The 22,786-nt window shown below is 42.4% G+C and overlaps 1 protein-coding gene across 3 annotated transcripts; it reads right to left on the minus strand.

Annotated features, from left to right (window-relative positions):
• Positions 1-69: 69 nt before the first annotated feature.
• Pdk1 (Phosphoinositide-dependent kinase 1) lies at positions 70-21,832 on the minus strand. Of its 3 annotated transcripts, none has more exons than XM_070208408.1 (6): positions 21,155-21,832; positions 13,133-13,637; positions 12,679-13,050; positions 3,745-4,977; positions 3,393-3,667; positions 70-2,850 (listed from the first exon to the last, which is right to left on the minus strand). In XM_070208408.1, exons 1-6 carry the CDS (start codon positions 21,218-21,220, stop codon positions 2,458-2,460), a joined length of 2,844 nt encoding a protein of 947 aa, XP_070064509.1. In that variant the 5' UTR covers positions 21,221-21,832; the 3' UTR covers positions 70-2,457. The 3 variants fall into 3 exon arrangements, with proteins under 3 accessions (XP_070064509.1, XP_070064511.1, XP_070064510.1); XM_070208410.1 differs by lacking the exon at positions 21,155-21,832 and adding an exon at positions 18,692-19,142; XM_070208409.1 differs by lacking the exon at positions 21,155-21,832 and adding an exon at positions 17,804-17,927.
• Positions 21,833-22,786: the final 954 nt, after the last annotated feature.

The following is a 22,786-nucleotide window of genomic DNA, read 5'->3' on the forward strand; positions in this document are numbered from 1 at the left end:
TTTCATTTTTTTTTTTTGTAGTTTTTGAAAATGTTTTCATTTTTAATTTTTAATGATACGTTTTCTTAATGTTTTTCTTGTTGTTGTTTGTGTGTGTGTGTGTGTGTGTGTGTTTTCTTTTTTACCAATTATGTGTATATATAGGCCATATATACCAGGTGTGTATGTGTGTGTGTGTGTGTGTGTGTGTATAATAATTTACATTTTCTCTCACTATTTAGTTGCTTACATCTCTCTTTGCAATATTTTGTTTTTGTTTTTTTTTTGTTTTTGTTTTGTTTTTTTTTTTTTAATAAATTATACAATTTAATTTAGTTTAATTTAGTTTAGTTTAATTTAATTGAATTAATTGTATACTTTGCGTAACTTAATGATCTATAGTTAAATTGCTGCTACGGCCACGCCCACCAAAATGCGGGACGCGATATGTATGTACAAATGTATTTTTTGCTTTCTTTCATTTTCTCTCTCTCTATCTCTCTCTCTCTCTCTCTCTGCTTCTGCTTCTTCTACGTTTGCTTTTCCACTTGATTTCTTTGCTAACTCTCACATGCTTTTTAATGCTTACGACTAACGAGGGTGAGTGTATGTGTGTGTGTGTATGTGTGTGTTTGTGTATGTGTGTGTTTGTGTGTGTGTTAGGGGCGTGGTCTAGGCATAACTTAGGCTTTAGAATTTAACTAATACGCGCGAGTTTTAGAAACATTTTTCATTAGATGAACGAACCAAAATGCCGAACATAAAATTATGTGACAATAAACTTTACAATTTATTGATAATTTTAGTTTAAGTTATTTTTTTTTTTTGGGGTTTTTTTTCTCAGTTTTTAGTTGTATTGGTTTTTATTTCATTTAAATTTAGTTTAAAATTCAATTTTATACCTGTTTTTGTAACTAACTTTTCAAGCTAACTGTAACTCTCCACTCTCCACTTTCTCTCCTCTCTCTCTCTCTCTCGCAAAAGGAAAAAAAAAAAACAAAAACAAAAACTTTCAACATAACAAAAGATATCTATTATTTTTATCCAAATGTAATTTCAACTAAATTTCAACTTTTTTTTACACTTTTTCAGCTTCTTTTTTTTTGTGTTTTGTTTTTGTTGTATATAATATATATGTGTATTTCTTTGAATGTGTTTTTGTTTTTGTTTTTGTTTTTCATTTCTGCTTTTAAATAGTTTCTCAAAGTCTTATACGTTTCTTTATAGGGCAAAAAAGCATTATATAAATTAAATGTAGAAATCAAAAAATTAGCATACAAAAAAATTCTTACTAGAAATTGTTGAGCGAGCTGAGCGACGGACGCTAGTGGCGCGCCATCTAGCGGCAGCGACAATACACTATTTGGCCCGTCTCTCACTTCGGCCTAATCTTCGGCTAAGCTAACTGTTAATATTTATATATATGTATATATTTTTTTTGCTTCTTCTCTTTCCGCTCATTCCACTTTTCGCTTCAGAAGTGCGCATATAGCTAATGTACAGTATGTGTATATATATGTGTGTGTGTGTGTATGTAATAGATTTACATAGTTACAATTTACAGTTAGGCGACAAACACACTCCCTTTTACTATAGTTATGCGTGCGTATATACGCTCTATATGCTATATATATAAATATATATATAATTTACAGTTTCGACAATTTTACATACATCATTTGCTAGTTACGCTTTTTAACTATTGAATACAATTTGAATTTAGTTTTAGGCTTAAGTTTAGTGTTGCGCCCCACTGTGGCACAGACTGTGGCCGCCAGATGGCGCCGCAGCTTTAGCTTCTGCTATTTAATTGTAATTCATTTAAATTGTGACTAACTACGCGCTAAAAAAAATTAGTTAAACTATGTATACAAGTTGCTGATGGCGCCATCTATGGGCGCAGACGCCATTCGTCTGTCTAATTGCCGCACAGTGGGGCACAAACGTTCATAAATATAATATATATATATATATATATATATATGTTTATGTTTTTTGTTGTAATAATTTAGTTTAGTTTAATTTAATTTAAATTAGTTTAGTTTAAATTTAGTTAATATATATATATATAGATTTTTTTTGCTTACAACTGTGTTATTTTTGCTGCTGCTGCTTCTTTCCTCTCTTGCTATATGTATATGTATGTATGTATATGTATATGCACAAAAGTTTAACGTTAAACGAGAGACACACAACAAACAGAAATTGTTATTTGATATATGTATGTATATCGATATATACTATATATATATATATATATAAACAAATTTCGAATTAGCACTAGACACATTCTTGCATTTCTATTCGTGTGTGTGTGTGTGTGTGTGTGTTTAGGTTTTTGCTAGTATTGGTTGTTGTTGTTGTTTTTGCACTGTTTGCACTAAATTTTCAACTAAATTAGAATTTAATTTGCATTTAAATCTAAATAACGACAACAGTCACGAAATGGCCGAGACACGTGTTCAGCTTTTCAGCTGTTCAATTGGACACTGTCTTTTTGCCCCGCGTCGCTGTTGTTGTTGTTGTTGTCGTAACTGTTGTTGCTGCTGCTGCTGCTGCTTCCAGTTGCTGTTGCTGTCGCTGCTGCTGCGCTGCCGGCGAACTGCGCCGCGCTGTCGGCGAACTGTTATTGGAGGCGGGTGAATTGGAGCTGGCGAGGGGCGTGCTGTATACAGCCAAACTGTTGCTGCTGCCGCCCGTTGAGCAGGCAAAGGACGAGATGCTGTTGGTTGTGGACACAGCTGTTGCCGCAGCATCGGTTGCCGTTGCGGCAGCTGCGTCGCCGTAGCTCAGTTTCGACATGTTCTCAATGGCCTCGACCCACTGTATGGCATAGCCTTCGGGATCGTCCAGATAGTAGGTGCGATTCGGCTGCAAGAGCGAGAGAGAGCGAGAGAGAGAGTTACAGTTAGAAACTGGCTGACAAGTGTGTGCAAAAAAAAAAAAAAAAAACGGTGTGACCAAAGGCCGTTAAAAACTATTGTTTATTATCGACGTTTTTTTTTTTTTTTTTGCTGTCGATTTTGCTTTTATTTCGTTTTTCCTTTTTGTTGGTTTTTATCTACGTTGCGTGTGCACTTTTCAATGTCGCATATAATTGAGTTGTGTGTTGTTGTTGTTGTTGTTGTCGGGTCGTAAACACGTGCCGTTGCTATAAACTGGGCCCAAACGAATTAGTGCGAGCGTGTGCTTGGGGCAACTTTATGGCACACGATGACGTCATCAACTCAATTGGCTGGTTCAACAAACTGTCAACAGCAACAGCAGCAACAACAACAACATGCGCACAAATAAAATGTACAACAATCGTATAAGGTAACTCCTGGCAAACGAATACCCTTTTTTTTTTAACAATGCACTAAAAAATACCACAGAAAAATACCAAAATGCCACAAATTGCATGTGCGACTTACCGTATGCACAAAGAAGATTTTAAAGTTCTTGATCTCGGCGCGCAGCTCGGGACTCCAGGGTATTTCGCCCTTCTTGATCATCTGCACGGGATCAATATAGATGAGGCGCGGCCCCGTCGTCAGCAGAAGCATACGCTTCCGGGCAAATAGACCCTTGCGCTTGTTCACAAATCCGCGCTTGAGGATCACCTCGCCGTCGGCGAACACGTGCCATTTGTCAGTCTTTTGTGCCTCCAGGCGCTGCTGTTTCTGTGCGTCGCTCAAGTCGAACGAATCTGGCGAAGATTAGAGGCGAGATTAGTCAGGTTATAGCAGGGCAGAATTGCAGGCGGGAGGGATGCGGTGCACTTACTCTTTGCCACAGAGGGCTTGTGAGCGGGCGCCGCGGCGCTGCTGCCGACGCCCAGCTCGGCGCTAAGCAGACGCGTTATCTGGCGCTCATCCAGACCCGGCTCCAGATCCACGCTAATGGGCAGGCAATAGCTGGTGCCGTTCGCACTGCACAGCGCATCGTCCTGGCTGACGCCGGGCAGGTAAGGGTAGATGGGCGGCGGCGTCTGCTGGCGCAGCGTTTGCCAGTCGATGCCCGCGAAGAAGGGATGCGCCCGGATGCTCTCGTAGTAGCCAAACTCATCCTGGGCGCCCAGGCGTTCGCGCGGATCAACCTTGAGCAGCTGCCTGACCAGATCCTCGGCATCCTTGTCAAAGCCCTGCGGAAAGTCAACGGCACAGCCCAGAATCTCCTTGAAGATGAAGTAATCGTTGCTGCCCCTAAACGGCGGCAGGCCCGAGATCATCTGGTAGACAATGCAGCCCAACGCCCACAGATCGGCGGCGGGCGTAATGGGCGCATTCCGTAGCACCTCCGGCGACACGTACTGTGCGGTGCCCACAAAGCTGCCGCGTCGCGCGCGCATCCGTGGATTCCGGTAGTGGCGATGGCGCGGTGAACGGGCAGCATCTACATCATCTCCCGCTGGCGGCGCCTCCTCCTCCTCGTTGGCGGCGGCGGCGGCGGCATCGTCGTCATCGTCCTCGTCGACGGCATAGTAGAAGCGTCTGTCCTCCTGCTCCTCCTCGTCCAGGTCATCGTACAGCTCTTCGCTGTCCTCGTCATCGTCATCGGAGCTGCGCGCCGAGCGTCGGCGTCGCTGCGCCGCAGCGTCCAGGCTGCCGGTGCTGGCCAGCTGGGCGGCCGCCTGGGTGCGTTCGTGCGGGGTCATGACCTTGGCGGAGCCAAAGTCCGCGATCAGCGTGTGCATATCCTCGTCGAGCAGTATGTTCTCCGGCTTGAGATCGCGATGCACCACATTGCGGCGATGCATATGCTCGCAGGCGAGCAGCAGCTCGGCGGCATAGTGGCGGGTGCAGGCGGCATCAAAGCTGCCGACGCGATTGATGTAGGGCAGGAGATCGCCCTTGCGGGCATAGGTCATCACAAAGTAGAGGGAGCGCTGATCCTGGAACGTGCACGACAGATTCACAAAGCCCGGCACGCTGGTCATCATGTGCATCACTTCGCGCTCTCGCTTGATGTAATCCTGTTTGTGCTCTCGCAAGATAAGACGCTTCTCGCACACTTTGACTGCAAGCAAAGAGAGAGAGAGAGAGAGATAACGGATTAGTCAAATGTCGGCGAATCAAAAAACAGCTGAGCGAGCAATGTATGAAACAACTGTTAAATTCCAATTGAGATTTTGCTGAATGATAGCAAAAGGAATGCACACACACACAGCCACACACAAACACGCATAGACAGCATTAAATGAAGAGCTAACCGGCACAGGCGACATGATTGTCCACAACAAACTGCTGCACTGTAGCGCACAATTTGCTAGCGACCCTTTGGTGACTATTACAAAATTTGTGCACAGCCACACACACATGCATGCATACATATATACATGCATGCGTAGGCATGTATTGCAGCCCAGCTCAACTGCACAGGCGACAGCATGGTCGTAGGCTGAAAGCTGCGACTCGAGCGCACAACTTGCTAGCATCACTTGTGTCGCCTGTGCCTCCTTTGGCTCGTCGCTTTTTGTGCTTTGATTTTAGTTCGTTTTATATGTGCACACACACACACACACACACATACACACAGTGAGTTTTTGTCGTTTTCTTTTTTCAATTTGGCATACATATTCCTCGTGTGATTTATTGAAATGAATGCAAGAGCGAGAGAGCAGCAGAGTGCGCGAACAACGGACAAAAAGGGAAGCGCGGCAAGACAGTAAAAAAAAAAAAAAAAAAACCAACAAAAAAAGAAGAAGGAATTTGCTCAAATTGCTAAATTAACAGGCGACAACGGCGACGGCAGCGACGGCGGCGGCGGCGGCGACAGCGACGTTGCCAGCGGCAGGAGTAACGAAAGCGAGCGCGCTTTGGGAACTTGTTTCCAGTTCCCCCCGCGAGCGCGCTTCCATACTTTGTTTGCTTAGCTGCTGCTCCCTAAGAAATTCTAAACTGGTTGTTGAACTGCAAAACCGCACACACACACACACACGCGCGCGAACTGAAGTAAGCTTGGCTGCGGAATCTGTTGGCATTGAAACATTTATTGAGCAAAATGTGAGACGCTTTTAAGCTTTGACCCCCGCGCCAACCCGACACACTAGCAGGACAGAGAGTCAGAGAGAGAGAGGTTAACGGCTCTATTCCCACTATGAATTATGACCGCTTATCAGCAGTTGCCCTGTTCGCTTTACAGTTTTGTCCTCATCAAGTGTCGATGCGCTTTACATACTCTACATACAAAACATATATGTATGTGTGTATGTATGTATGCACATAAAACATGGAACGTGGGAAACTTGAAAATATTCGTGCAGAAAAACTCTCGAGACGCAAAGACAACAAACAAAACGCGAAGAAAATAAAATGAAAATAAAAACAAAAAAAAAAAAAAAAACTGAGAAAACAGTTTTCGACACAAACAAAACTTAAAACGCAAATTTGTTGATTTGCGAAAAAGCGAATAAACAACGTTCATTTAATAAATTACGCTAACTATGTGTGCGAGTGTGCGTGTGTGTGTGTGTGTGTGTATAGGCAATAGAAAATACAAATATTAATTTGCTTTTGTTTTTATTTTTCTTTTTATTTTGCCGTTTTATCAAGATCGCAACTGAATTCGTTTTTTTTTTTTAGTCTAGAAAACAAATCAGGGGCCAGATAAGCTGTCGAGTGGCAGCTAAATACACACACACACACGCACACACATACGCACTCGCGAACGGCGAAAGAGGAAAAACAAAACAGCCGCAATTAAAAGATTAACACAAATAAAACAACAAAGTGCGCGATTTTTTATGCGTTTTAAATTTCCCAAGCCAAAAAAAAAAAAAAAGAAAAAGAACAACAAAAGTGCGTAAAAATAAAATTGACCTTGAAATCCGTTACCGTTGCTTTTTTTTCTTCTGTGATTCTGATTGGAACGCATTTGAATTGAATTGTGGAAACGGAGAGAGCGCGCGTTTTTTTTTTCGTTTGCTTTTGTTTCATTCTATTTTCTTTTATTGTTGGTTTTAATTATTTATTTTAATTTTTTGCCGTTTGTTGAGCTGCGGTTTTAAAAAAGTGTATTTTTTTTATGGGTTTAATGCCCTGATAAGGCGACGAAAGCGCAGCCTTGAACTAGGTGGCGGCAGCGCAAGTGCAGAAAAAAGAGAAAAAAAAACAGCAACAACAGTGAAACATAAAAAATAAGTTAAAGAAAGCACACACAAGGGTGTAAATAGCACAAAATAATGTGTGTGGCAGCAGCTGGCAACAGAATAGGAAAAAACAAACAAACAAACAAAAGAGAAAAAGGTAAGACACAGCATTAAATTAATATTGCCCAAGTTTTGTCCCACTGATCAGCAGAGAAAGAGAGGGCGGGAGAGGGGAGTTACATTTCAAAAATGCAGCGCACACACACACATGCGAGCGCGTGCATTGCAACTTGTTGCGTCTCGATTGGAATGCAGTACAACGAGTTTGACAGAGAGAGAGAGAGCGAGAGAGAGAGGCAGAAGCAGTGACTGCAGTGGGAGACATAAATTGCAATTGTAACCAGTTGTTGTTGGGAGACAACTGAGTCAAACGATTCTATAAATAAGACAGAAGACGACGCAACTGCAACTTATTGCTGGAGGACAATGACCAAAAAAGAGCAAAATAGAAAACTGTACACAACGCAGCAGCAGCAGCAGCATCAACAAATGCTGCTGGATGGCATTCCAGACGCAGCAGCAGCAGATGCACACAGCGACCGAGAGAGAGAGAGAGAGAGAGCGAGCGCCAAAGCCAAAAGTCATAGTTAGTTAATTGGGTGCAAGGCCGTTTGGGTATGTTTTGGAATTGGAACACGTTAAACAGGAAGTCACAATAGAGGTGTTTGAACCGCAATACAAAGACGGCGCAAGATCGAGAGAGTGAGCAAAGGAACTTTGATTCCAACTCGAGTGTGTGAAAAATTTGTTTTTTCTTTTTTTTTTTTTGATTATTTTTTGGCAATTTTTGTTGTAGTGGAAAATTTTGTTACGCGTAGGCGATTGGAAATGTGTGTATGTGGGGCGGGGGCGCGGCGGTTTGCAATAAAACTGATTACTTGCGTCTGATAAACGCGGCTGTCGAAAAACGAGAAAAGTAACTCCAAAAAACGACCCACGCGACTTTTAATGCTCTTTTCGGTTAATTTATTGTCACGGCGGCGGCCTTTCTGGCACGACACAGCGAATTGACATAAAACTGACAAACAACAAATTGCGATAAAAGTCGATTGTGAATTCGCCGCGGCGAGCAGCAGGCAGCACAAAATTGCAAGCTGTCTCTCTGTATGTGTGTGTGTGCGTGTTTGTGTGTGCCATTTCGCATTGTTTCGCATTTCAATTTCATTAATTAGCGACCGTCGCCCATAATTGGTAAAGAACATTGGCGGCAGCGCTACCCCCCCGCCAACACCCATCCATCGCGCACCCTTTGCATGATGCTAGCTCATCATGACGTAACTTGACGTTTCGCTTGAAACTCATTTAAATATGTCGCGCATAACCAAACAGCTTATGACAGGGCAGCAGCAGCAGAAGAAGAAGAAGAAGCAGAGTGGCTCACAGGTAAACGCAGCACAGAAGCGTTTAGTGGAAGTCGCAGGCAAGTGGAATGGGAATATGGAAAAATGGAACGGCAAGGAGCGCGCCTCTCATTATTGTTGTTGTTGTTGCTGTTGTTGTTGCCAGCTGAGTCATATAACAATTTTGAGTGCGCCTCCTTTTTTTTTTTTTTTTGTTTTTACTGTTATTGTTGCTGGGTGCCTGGCGCGTGGTTTGAGCAAAAGTTTATTGCCCTTAGTGGAGGGGGGAGCGGGAGCGGGAGGGTTGAGTGCGAGCGACAACTTGACGGCACGCAAAGGACCTCCGTTTTTTTGTTTTTGAATATGGTTGTTAAACAAACGACAATTTGCACAACAAGTGAGCAGCAGCAGCAGAAGATAACGGCACTCTCTTGCTCGCTCACTCTCTCTCTCTCTCTCTCACTCTCTTATATACATATGTCTGCATGTGTGTGTGTGTGTGGCGTAATAATAAAAACAAGGCCAAGGCAGGCTGTAGCCGACTTCCTGGCGCGACTTAATTCGCTCGTAAAAGCTGAGCGACTGGCGGCAGAGCAGGGGGGGGGGCGGTCTGTGGGTGGCGCGGCACCTTGCCACGTGCCACACACACCCCCCCCCTCTCTTTCGGGCCTACCTGACATATGGCAGCTGCAACGCACATACAAAAAACAATTGCACAGGCGCAGGTGCAAACAGAAGAAGAAGCAGCAGCAAAAAACAAACATTTGTTATGAATCAGGCGAAAAGGATATGAGAAAAGGATCCGCCGTCGTCGCCGAGTTGAATGACCCAAATATTTGTCAATATTATGTTACAAGCCAGAGCGAAAGAGAGCGAGCGAGCGTGCGAGAGAGAGCGAGAGCGAGCAGAGGTTAAATACCCTTAGACAGCTGCGACTGCGCGCAGCAATGGCGACGGCGGCGCAGCAGCTGCTGTAATTAAAAATAACACACGAGCACAAGAAAAAGGAGCAGCAACAACAACAACAACAACAACAAAACGATAAACGAAGAGCCGCAGAAGCGAAGAACGGAGAGAGACGAGAAGCGAACAGAGCAAAATGCCTGCTAACGTTTTTAATCATTTTGCAAAAGTTCAGTGGCCAAAAATTTGGCAGTGTGTGGGAAAAAAAAAACAAGCGTAACATGTCGAGTTCCAGCATGGTATATGGGAACAGTTGTGAGAGAACAGTTCAACGGCCGATCGTCGAGTGTACCAATGCCAGTGCGTTCCAGCAACAAGTTGCATTTCGATGCGTGGGTGCAGCAGCAGCAAAGTAAACTACTTAAAACGTGTGAAAGAAATACAAATACATAAATGGGAACAGCTGCAGCTGCGCGCAGGATCAGCGGAGCACGTGTTCAGGTAGGAAAACTGCTACACAGCTGCGCTCAAATACAACAATGAAACTAACACACACACACACACGCAGACGCAAACACATGCATAGAAGACTTTTGCGTGGAATGATGAAATAGCCGAACAGACAATGTGAAAATGCGTAAAAAGAATTTGCGTAGCGCGTCAAACAGACGCCGCACAGCAACACAGCAACAACAATTCGCACACGCACACACACACACATAGGGCTCTCTCTGTCTCTCTCTCTCTCCACCGCTCACACCTCAGGCATGTGACACAAAATGAAAACGAAAACGAATTTTGCTACGTTCATCGTGAATGGACTTGTGGGAGTTGTGAGTGCGCCGCGAGAGCTTCAAGAGAGTGGGCGTTACACAGTTGGCAACATGTTGGCAGACAAGTCCAGTCCATAAAAATGTTGCGGTCTCTGCTCGTCGCTCTGTTTATAAGCAAATTAAAAGCAACAACATATATGTATGTACATAAATGATACGAGTTGAATTCGGTTTGCGCTCGTTTTTAGGGGGCGGGCGCGCGGGCCCATTGGAAAATGTATGCCAATAAAACACAATAACAATAAAAAGACTGGCGGCTGCTCTCGGCAAAAAAAAAAAAACAACCAACAACATCTGTTGACCTTCAAAAAGTGAGTGCAATAAACAAATGTCAATGTTTCCCTTCTTTTTTTTTACACATTTGTAACACAGCAACAAAATGCAAAGTCGAAAGTGCAGTTGCTGTAATTAAATGTTAATTTACAGCAGAGTATGTGCAAGAGAGAGAGAGAGAGAGAGAGAGTGGAAGCTGTTGCTGCTGCTGCTGTTGCTTATGTTCTTGCGCGTCTATTTTTAAACACAACTTAAGCTTCAGACGGCAGACAGCAGCAAAACAACGGTTACAACACAGTTGCACTCACACACATGCATTCTCGCAACTCTCTCCCGCTCACGCAAAGTTAAAGAGCAAAACAACAGTTGCTCGTCTCCCCTACCCAGCCCTCTGACCATACAATACTTAAGCTGTCTGTTAACAGCGCGCACTGTTGTTGTTTACATGCACCTGATGCTGCTGCCCTCTGCTGCTGTTGTTGCTGCTGTTGTTGTTATTGCATTGCACCCGTTATATTTGTGCTTTTGCGAGTTGTGCTTTATCAGAAGAAAAAAGTCAAAAGCTTATTGCAGACACGCGCCGTTTGCCTTGCGTTGCGCTTTTCGCGCATTATTATTGTTGTTGTTATTTAGCATTAAAAGCAAAGAAGAAGATAAATAAAATGCAAACAATGCAATTTGCAGCTGCGTTTGCGTTCGCTGCAGGCAGCGCGACACGTGCCAAAGCCGCGACTTTGCAAGTTTATTGATTTATCATTGTTGCTGTTGCAGGCGAAAATCTCAAAGCAAATTGGCTTAGCACAAATAAACAACAACTGACAGTGAGCCGCACACACACACACACACACACACACATACACGCTTGCATACAGTTAAACAGTTATTTGTTATTTGCATTGCATGGAAACGTGGAAAGTGAGACACACTCTCTCTCTCTCTCTCTCTCTCTCTCTCTCTCTCTCTCTCGCTCACACTGCTGACGCTTATCGCATTTTGTCGTGCGCTGCTCAGCAGCTGATCTTGAACGACGTCAGCTTTTCGCCCGCTGCGGCCTTTTTGTTTCAATCGATAAACAAACAAACAACAACAATAACAATGCGAAAAACAAACTGTCGTCAATTGCGTGAGGGCGTCAGCGTCAGCGTCGGCGTCGCGTTATCACAGCAGAGGAGACGGCAAACGCAGACGGCGACGGCGACGTCGACGTCGACGTCGCTGTTGTTGATGTGTTGATTATCAAAAGACGTCAAAGCCAGCACAAAGTATGCGAGTGTGTGTGTGTGTGTGTGTGTGTGTGTGCTGCCCCTATTCATAGCCTTTGCGAGATAAAAATGCCATTAGCTTAAGTTTTCGACTAGCTGATGAAATTTCCAATATATATATATATGCATGAATATTTATAGTGTGGCTGTACATCACAACAAAAAGCGTGCTTAAAAGCAAAGAGAGAGAGAGAGCGAGAGGGAGGGGGAGAGATAGTCACGTGATTGGCGAGTGACCAGCAACAAATGAGAAGAAGAATATGGGGAACATATGTTGCTGCAGCAACACGTCACAACTCTCGCTCTCGCTCTCTTCCTCCCACTCCCCTCCCTTCTCTCTCTCGCTCGACAGTTGTTATCGGGCTTAGACATCTTTGTCGCCTGTCACACGGTTTTTGCATGTGGCAGCCAGCCGACAAACATGAACAAAACGTTTTCTCAAATCAGCAACAGCTGGTTTCAGTTTCAGTCGCATGTGTGTGTGTGTGTGTGTGTGTGTGTGTGTGTGTGCGTGTGTGTTTTGATTTGTTGGCAGCCGCCACAACAGCAGGTGACTGGCAGGCGCGTTGGCGTTGGCGCCGTCGTCGCCGCTGTCTGCAATTGCGACCGACCGCATTTCGCGCTAGTTGCCCGGCGCCAAGCAGCCCCACAAATGCTGCTGCCGTCGAAGGGGTGGGGTGGTGGGTGTTTAGGTGTTAGTCTATGTATCCACAGACTAGCAGGTATTATCCGGTTTTGCTTGGTTCACACAAACATACTATCGGTCAATCAATCAATCAGTCAGTTAATTATGCAAGTAACTCAATTAGTATGTCAATCAATCAATCAGTCAATCAATAGTTCTGTTGATCAATCAATCAGTCGAGTCAATCAAATTATGAACACATTGAATCAGTCAGTCAATCAAACGTTCAATCAATCAGTCAATTGAGATGTATTCACTTTGGTACGGTACTCACTTGCATACTCGCGCCGCGAGTGTATGTCCACAGCGAGGTATACCATGCTGAAGCTACCCTCGCCAATATAACGGCCAAAGATGAAATCGTTTGGTGAACGGCGGGGGGGCTGTGCTGCTTGTATTTGTTGTGCGGCTGGAGGGGGTGGCGGCGGCGTTTGTTGTTGTTCTTGCTGCTGCTGCTGCTGCTGCTGATGTTGTTGTTGTTGCTGCTGTTGTTGTTGCTGCTGCTGCTGCTGCTGTTGTTGTTGCTGTTGTTGTAGCTGGCGTTGATACGACAGCGACTCACGACAACACATTTTGATGCGCTGCGGCGTGGAGACGACTGATGAACTGTTGCTGGCCACCGCTGCTGCCAGAGGCGATGTGTAGCCTATGCGCGAGAGAGAGAGAGAGAGAGAGCGTGCGTTATTTGGGCAACTTGTTGCTAAACGTTTTCTTGTTTTGTTGCTTACCGTTTGTCAGAAACATGTTGCTGCGACTGTAGCGACTGCTGCTGTTATTTATGTTATTGTTGTTGTTCTCTGTGTTTGTTGCCGACGTGGGTGTTGCTGTTGCTGCCGATGCAGCGCCACAGCCGCACGTGTGTTGTTGTTGCTGTTGTTGGTGTTGTTGCTGCTGCTGCTGCTGTTGCAGTCGCGTCGCTGTCGTGGCCATTGCGCCAACAACAACCGCCAGCTCCTTGAGCTTTAGAGCCGAGAAATTTGATTCGCTTAGGGAAACGGCAGTTGTTGCTTTTTCTTTTGGCATCGCCGGCATTGTTGCCGTTGTGTTCATCAATTGTTGCTGTTGCTGTTGTTGTTGTTGTTGCTGCTGCTGTTGCTGCTGTTCGTTGCTGCTGCTGTTGGCAACGCTGCTGCTGCTGCAGCTGCTGCTGCTCGAGGCAGAGACGACAACGGCGGCGGCGGCTGCGATGCTGGCGGCGCTGCTTGGCGATTGAAGCTGCTGTGTGCCGTTAATCTGCAGAAGAGAGAAAGAGCGAGAGCGAGAGAGAGAGAGACCGTTTAATAAAAGTCGTGAGAGCGTCAAAATCAATCAATGCGTGGCTGAGCCTATGTGTGTGTGTGCGAGTGTGTGCGTGTTAATTTGAAAACGCAATAAATTAAAGCGCGCAGTCGCGACCAGCCTAAAACAGACACAAAAACAACAACAAAAAGGCAGCGACAAAGCGGAACTTGCGGAGAGCCACAAGAACAGGTCCCACACACACACACACACACACACACACAGACAGACAGACAGACAAGGCGCAGCGGCCAGAGCGAGACAGGCAGCTTTTTATATTTATTTATTTTGTTAGGCCTACGCTTTATGCTGTTTGTACTTGGCGTGCGGCTGACGTCAAGTTCAAGCTAGTGCTGTCTCGCTCGCACGCACTAGTCTGCCGCTGCTGTCTGGCCCTTGTTGTTGTTCTTGTTGTTGCTGTTGTTCCGGGTTCAAGGACTTAGCATAAAAATATAATAAAGTTCATTGCCACCTGTTTACACATTTCTATAAACTTATTGTGAAATTGTTGTTGCTGGTCAAGAAATCGCTTGTGGCGTGATCTGTTTTGGGCTGTCGGGAGTTGGTGGTTGGGGGGGTGGAGAGGGAGGGTTGGTTGTTACTTGGCCCAGACGACGCGTTGTCTGTGACGGGTTTTTTTTTTCTTTCTTTTTTTCAACAAATCGCAACGTTTGTCGTAAAAACGCAAAATTATCAAATTATGCAAAACGCATGCAAAACAAAGGCAAACGAAAAAAAAAAAACCAAATAAAACAGCAGCAAAAAAAAAAAAACAAATTTAAATAAAAACAAGGTGAGCAAATGCGTCAATGAAAGTCAAAGACGGCAGCTAATTTAAGTCAAAAAGCACAATGGAAAAATGGAACCAGGCTTCAAGCGCACACACACACACACACACACACACAAACAAAAGAATTTCTAATATTATTTATAGGGTATTGTAATTGCGTTAAGAAGAAATCAACTTGAAACGTCATGGAAAATTAATCCAAATAGTGAAATGCAAAACTATATAGAAATAAACTCAAGGAACTCGAAGATTATTGAAGCTAGAGAGCTTAAATATCTTCAGCATCTTTTACTTAGGATTGATGATAAACAATTCGAAAAGACTGAAGAAATTGCAAGCTCAAAGCAAATTACAGGGTATCTACTCGACAATATTTAAGGAAACTTGAGGAACTCTATGATCATTAATGATGGAAAGATTGATGATAAAGCATCCGAGCAAAGGCGCAATTGCAGAGAAAATTACAGGGTATCCAAACACAACTCTTGAACTAAAACCCAAGGAACTCGAAGATTATTGAAGCTAGAGAGCTTAAATACTTGCAGCAGCATCTTTCACTTAGGATTGATGATAAACAATTCGAAAAGACCGAAGAAATTGCAAATTACAGGGTATCTACTCGACAATATTTAAGGAAACTTGAGGAACTCTGGGATCATTAATGAAGAAAGACTAAAGAATCCGAAAAGCACGCAATTGCAGCGCAAATTACAGGGTATCCAAACACAAACTTAAACTAAAACCCAAGGAACTCGAAGATTATTGAAGCCCAAATTCTTCCGGCATAATTTTTTTTTTCTCTTATAAATAAGAAACAATTCGAAGGGCATCGCCAAAAACTGCAATCGAAAATTACAGGGTATCTGCCTGACGTCACATAGGCAGACGGCCACGCCCTAACTATGCGAATGGCACTCAAAACATAAACAAAACATATCCAAAAACAAATATACAATTCATTTTGGATTTTCAAACTGGCCGCAACCTACTTTTATTTGATTTGGTTTTAATATCTTGAATTTGACTTTTGTTTTGGATCTTTGCTTTGTTTTTTTTTCATCTTGGCTAATTAGCCACAGTTTTTGGGCCTCTCATCTGCGTCACAGATCGCAAACTGGTCAAAAAAAAAAAAAAAAAAAAACCATAAAAATCGAGCATACAAAATAATTAAAACAACAACAAGAACAAGTAACAGGAAACGCGAGGCTAAAAAAAAAAATGCGAAATCTTTGGAGCACCTTCTGATTATAGATAGATTTATATGTGAACTTGGATTTGTAGAGCACATCAAATATATATATATATATATGTGTGTTTATGTATATAATTCTGATTGAAACATGTCACTTGTGCATGGCATCGTACACTGAGAGAAAAGTACGTAGACGTTTGTGCGAAACGCGTGAAAGATGGGTGAAAATGGAAACGATTTGTTCGGATTTGCGGAGAACATTTTTAATAATTTATTGTAATTTTTTTTTTTTTTTGATTTCTCTTTATTTTTACTAATTCTTGGCCCACATTTTTTGTGCGAGTGCATGAAATCGCAAAGAGTATGTGGAAAATTTTGAAAGCAAAACAAATCTGGAACGCGCCCCCTCATTTGTGTGCGTGGGCGTGTTGCTTAGCGCACAAAACATATGACCGAACGTGGGGCATGCTACTTGCATACATACCCTACACACACACACACACACACACACACACACACACACACATGTATATGTATGTATGTATACTAGATGTACGTATATTTAGATCTATTCTATGGCGATCCGATCTGACGACGTTGGCGGCGTCTAGACAAAAATGACATTTAAATGAATCTATTTTATTGTCGCTTCGTCGCCATTTCAACATAGAACCCACCTCCAATTCGTAGCACCAACCCTACCCCCCCCCCCCCTTGTCTCCTCTACCCCTGCCAACATCCTCTTGGTCTTCAATTGAGTTTTATAAATAAAAATTTCTGTCTAGCGCGCGAATTGCAACCAATTGAAAGAAGACAAAAAAAAAATACCGGGGAAAACAGAAAGAACTGCAAGCAGCAGCAAGGGGGTAGGAAGGGGGGCAGGGGAGGGGGTGTTCTGGGGGTATTACAAGGTGTCTGTTGGGTGTCGCCTCGCAGCCCGAAAAAGAAATGCGCTAAATTTATGTACATAGAAACAGGCAAACAGTCGTAAAAAAAAGTGTTTATTTAAACGTAAATACAAAAAAAAAGAAATTAAAAAATATATAGAAAAATTGAAAAATATATTTCGAATATTTTTCTTACTGCAGCAGTAGAACTTGCAGTAAGGGGAACAGCCTAACTGGCGAGTTATCTGAAGCAGCAGTAACTTACTGCACAGTAAGTTATCAGCAGTAAAATTACTGACTGCAGCAGTAAGTTCACTGCAGTAAGTTCACTGCTGCAGCATTTGCTATACCAGACTGAGCAGTAAGTCCTTCTCGCGCAGCAGTAAGTTTACTGTACTGCACAGTAAGTTGTCAGCAGTAAAATGTCTGACTGCAGCAGTAAATACACCGCTCAAGACCTTCCCTATGCAGCAGTTGCTCTTCTAGACCCGCTTTCGTTCAGCAGTAACTTTACTGCGCTGCACAGTAACGAATCTAGACGTAGCAGTAATTCTACTAAAGCTTACTGTATGCTTAGACTGGGCAGTAACTCTTCTGGCTGCAGCAGTATGTCTTACTGGACAAATAGTCAGCGCAGTAACTCTTCTAGCTGCAGCAGTAACTTTGCTTCAGACTGCGCAGTAAGTTTACTGCAGTAGCAGTAGGTTACTGCGCTGAGTATTAAGTTTACTGCAGCAGCAGTAGGTTACTGCGCTGAGCAGTAACTCAGCCAAAGGGCAGCTGCAGCAGTAGGAGAAATCAAATGTTATGAGATTCAAATAAACACGCCTACCCCAGCAGAACCCGCAGTAGAAGCCCCCCACCCCCCCTCTAACAAACGCTTTTTTGTGGGCGTGAATGAAAAATTGAAAGAAAAACCAAATACGTGGAAAATATGGCACGGAAAAATTCGCAAAAAAAAAAAAATAATGTGCGTCTATTTATAGCGAAGCGGGCAATAATAATACGAGTATTTCGGAATTATTTTATTTTATTATAAAATTTTTGTTTTTTTTTTTTCTGGCGACATGTTTTGCATAATTTTGGGCTATTTTGCTGAGATCAAGTGGGGTAGGTTTCTCTATAAAGAGAGAGGTGCGTGTTGGGATTTTTTCGATTGGGTAAAACCCGATCAGTTTTTTATTTTAATTTTTTTTTATTTCGATTTTTTTTTTTTTTTGATTAGAATTAACGATTCAACGATTTACGATACCTGCATTGGGAATTGAAATGAATTTTTGCAAGCGGCTTCTTTTCGACGATTCGCAGGAAACGGCGTGTAAACGCTGAACAGAAGAAACACATTAACAAAACAGAAACGAAGAGAAACGAAAAAAGAGATAGATAGAAAAAAAAAAAAAAAACAAAATCGGAAGGAACAAAATTCGACGAATTGAACGTTAGGATTTGGATTTATGAAACGGTAAACGCAAAGCCTGCTGCGGGCGGCAAGGCGGACACACAAGGCAATTGGCAAAGAACGCAAAGCTAACTGTTTTGTATTTGTGCTGCTTCTTTCATGCGAGCGGAAGTTGTAAAAATGCGCTTATGAATGAAAATGCACGCAGTGCAAAAACAAACACAAACACAAAAACAAACAACAACAGAAAATAACACATGCAAATGCAAACTGCAAATTCCAATTGGAACAAGCTCGCTCGCGCACACACACACACACACGAAACATTCCGCTACATAATACACACACACACACACACACGCAGAAAGAGAGACGCACGCTCTCCCACTCTCTGGCTCTAACTCTGTTTGGCTTACGTCGTTTACATTGGAGCGCGCTCTGTTTGTGTATTTTATGTTGTAATTGCGTTTTACGGTACAAATTCCAATGGGCCACGCACTGAGAGTCTGCCATACAAGAAGAAGCAGATGCGCGCGCGTTTATTTTTTATCAGTGTGTGTGTGTGTGTGTGTGTATTTAATATTTATTTGGCTTGTGAAATTTGCTTACACCAAATTTTTGCACTTATAAATTTTCAGGAATTCACATTTAATAATTTTTTTTTTTGTCTTTCGTATGTTCGCAAGACCAAAAATTTCCATGAAAAAAAAAACCACAACGAATGAAAACAGGAACACGAACCAGAAAAATGATGACGACGTTTGTTGTTGTTGTTGCTGCTGCTGTTGTTGTTGTTGCTGTTGTAGTGCGTGTGTATTTAGGAACTTCTTGTTGAAACTTTTTGTTCGTTTTTGCTATTTAACGGAATTTCGAACGGAACGAAAACGAAACCACAAACACAACAATTTATGCAATGAGAACTAGAAGTTCTGCTGTTGCTGCTTCCTCTTATTTATCTATTTACTTTTCTTTTTTTTTTTTTAACTTTATTTGTAATGTAATTTGTTTGGCCTTTTGCGGTGTATTATTTAATCGCACTAAGAAGAGCGCGCACACACACACAAGCACATGTATATAGACAAGGCTTGGGGCGTTTCGCAAATGTGTGCGTGCGTGTGTGTGTGTGTGTGTGTGTGTGTTTGAGCGAAACGCGTGCACAAACGAAACGACGACACGTCCGGTTTCAAAGCGCCACAAAAACTAATCAGAAGCGAAAAACAGAAAATGATGTGAGCCCCAACAAGCAGCAGGCAGTCGCAGTCGCAGCCGCAGCAGCAGCGCACGAGAGAGCCGAACGGCAATGAGAGCGAGCCGATGTTATATGTTCATAATGGGGCCAAAGCAGCGCAGCCGCCGCTCAATGAGATTTGTTGTTGTTCGGCGCTGGCGCCTTCAATATATATATATATATATATTTTTTTTCTTCTTTTACAAGGCGAACAACTTGTGCGCCAGGTCGTGAGAGCGCACAGATTGAGAGCGGGCCAGACAGCGAGAGAGAGAGAGAGAGAGAGTGAGCGCCTGGTAATTGTACGTTCAATGCTTTATGATTGTTGTTGTATGTACATAATATTGGTCTAGGTTTTCCATACACACGAATGCCATCCACACAACATACGCACCCCCCTCCCTGCCTCTTGCAAATGCTGTTCACAAGGGAGAGCGCGAGTGTGCGTTTTGTTTTCGTTGCTCTTTTCTTTATTTTGTTTTTGTTTCAAGAGGCACCCGCATTCCTAACTGTAAACAAGCAAGAAGAAGAATGCATGCTCTGGCCGCTCTGCCTGGAAAAACTCGTTTTTCCCGCTGGAAAAATGTGCGGCACACAACATACAAAAAAAAAAAAAAAAAAAAAAACCAAACAGAAAAAGAATTTCAAGAATTTGTTGCCCACAAGAGAGCGCGTAAAGCGACGACGAGATGTAAAAATAAACAACAAAAGTCGGGTGGAAAAACACGAAGCATACACACACACACACACACACGCGAGCATACACAATACGTGTAGGAGAGACAAGGACAAGGAAGCGGCGAACAAAACAAAATGTATGCGTGTGTGTGTGTGTGAAACGAAAACGAAGGCAAAAGACAAGACACAAACAAGAGACAATAATAACACTAACAACAACAACAACAACAACAACAACAGCAACGGGGCCTGAGAAAAAGCCTGTAGTAAACAAAATAAATGGCGGGCGCGGCTGCGACAGCAACAGCAACAGCGACGCCAACGTCGACGCCGACGTCAACGTCAATGTAAATAAATATTATAAAATATGCAATTGTGTGCGTGTGTGTGTGTGTGTGTATCATGCACAAGTGAAAGGCGCAAAAGGAAACAAAGTCTGTCTGTGTGGAAGAGAGAGGGAAGCTGCGAGCGGGGCTGAGGCCGATTACAGTGAAAATGAAATAAATAAATAAATTGATTTATTATTTAGTTGTTATTTTTTTTTCACTTCCCATTGTTGCTTTTTCTTGCGCCTTTTTTAATTGTCAATAAAAAGCGAAGAGAGAGAAAAAAAAAACACAGCTGCCAGAAAAACAATTTAATTGCAATTTGTTGTTTTGTTTAACGAATGCAAAAACAAATCTAACAACTATTTGATAAATATTTGTTTTTTTTTCTTCTTTTATATAAAGCAAAATAATTTAACTATTTACGCATTCAAATGTTGTTTTTCTTTATAATTTATTTTAATTATTGTTGAATCAATTTTTTTTCGCTCAAAATTTTGTTAGAAATTAAATTTAACAAATTTAAATAAAAATTCTGCAGTTCGCATTTTTTTGTAATTTTGTAAAAGATGTATTTTCGCATTTTGCTTAAATATAAATTTTGAGCACATTTTCAAGTTAAAAGTTTTTTATAATATTCAGATTTTTTTATAGCTTTCTTTTCATAAGTTTTTCAATAATAATTATTTACATAATTTTAATATAATATTTCTCTAAAATTTTTTAAACATAAAATTTTTGGATATTTTCAAAAAGAGTTTGAATATTTTTCTGCCAAAATTTCGAACTTTTCTTTTCTATTTTTTTATTATTGAGTTGTGCTTTTTTAATACTTAATTTAAAAAGAAATTGAACAAATCTTGAAACACATTTAAACAAAGTCTTAACTTTAATAAATGTTTTTTTGTTTTTTTAATTTTTCTAGAATATTTTTATTATTATTTTGTTTTTTTGTTAAAAGTGAACATTTACCTTTATGGACTTTAATCTTCGCACAACAAAATTGTTGATTTTATTGGACCAACTTTTGCATTTCATGAGTAGGCCGTTGCGGGGGGAGTGCGGTGGCTGTTGGGTAGGAGCTGCGATCCTGAACCAAGCGCACACACACACGCACACAGATGCGTTCAGTTAATGTTGAAACGAAATTTGAATGCGTTACAAAGTAAGGGGTTTTGTAACGTGTTGGCTGAACTGGTCACACTTTTCTAACGGTTGAGTTTTTTTTTTTTTTTGCTTTTGCTTTAAATAGTTCCGTTATGCTTTGGGCTTTTTAACAGTTATTTTTGCTGTTTGCCATTTCTTGTGTTTTTATATTGTGCTTCACTTAACCATATTTCGGTTTACAGTTAACAGTTAATGCTGGACACACGAGAAAAACACAAAGTGTACACTACAAAAATTGTTTGTCTTTTATTTTTTTTTTCTTTGAGTTTTGTTGTTTATTTTGATATAATTCCTTTTTGCTAGGCTTCCGTTTAACAGTTTGGCGCGCGCGTTGATTTATACCACAAAAGGAGTGTAAATCACAAAAGAAAACGAGAAAAACAGAAACACGACGGCCGACTGGCGATTTATTTGAAAATTGTGCTGTTCGCGATGCGCGCTTCCAACCAAACGGTAAAAAGTTTCAAATGGAACTGAAAGTGCTGGAGCAAGAGGCTATGCGAGTAAGCCACAAAAACATACAGCGCAACTGTAAACAACATGGCATGTGAAACACCGCACAGCTAAACAGAGAGAGTGAGAGAGAGAGAGCGCGCTGCAATAGCAACGACCGTGTTTCAATTCCAATTGTGCTTGCCAAACGGGCTGTCTGTCTCTGTGTGTGTGTGCGTGTGTGTGTGGACTGTGGGCCACTGCTCAATTGCAATGCATTGAGTCCAGTTCCTTGCAGTTGCACACACACACGCACACAGGCGCATGCATACCAATTTATGTTCCATTAGCGACGCCGGCGCCAAAGCAGCGCATGCACCGTTAGAAGCATTGATCGCAAAGAGCATTAAGAGGGCGCCAGCAGAGACGCACTAGCTTAATAAGCCCCTCTCCACTCCTTTACAACCCATCCCACCCATCATTGTGCTCTGATTTGCGTACAAAGAATCAATCAAAGCGTACCGTTATTTCGCTTTGCATAGCGTTTAACAGTTGCTGCATTATTTATGACAAAATGACGCACTTGTTTTTGTGTCTGCACGGAAAAGCCATGACTCAGATGAAATGTCTCTCGAGCTTTCGATGCTGCGCTCATTTTGCTGCTGTTGTTGTTGTTGTTCTTCGTGCATATTTGTATGTTGTTCGCTTCCCCCAATTAAAGACACGATTGGAATTTGAACTATTTGCCGCTGATCGGGTTGATCGCTCTTTGCGGTTCATTTCGTTGCAACGCATTCCACACACATACACTCCACAGTTCACTCGCTCGCTGTGAAGAGAGCGCTGTTTGCTGTTCCGTTGCCAGTTCGTTCCTTGTTTTGGTTTCCATTTCAATGTGTGTGTGTGTGTGTGTGCAAAGCGCGCGCATTTTTCGTGCTTGTGTGTAGAAATTCACTTGTCTAGCTGCTGCTGTCGCTGCGCTGCTCTCGTTTACGTTTTTACTAT

This window comes from Drosophila virilis, chromosome 3 (genome assembly GCF_030788295.1).
Source record: "Drosophila virilis strain 15010-1051.87 chromosome 3, Dvir_AGI_RSII-ME, whole genome shotgun sequence".
NCBI classification, from domain to species: domain Eukaryota; kingdom Metazoa; phylum Arthropoda; class Insecta; order Diptera; family Drosophilidae; genus Drosophila; species Drosophila virilis.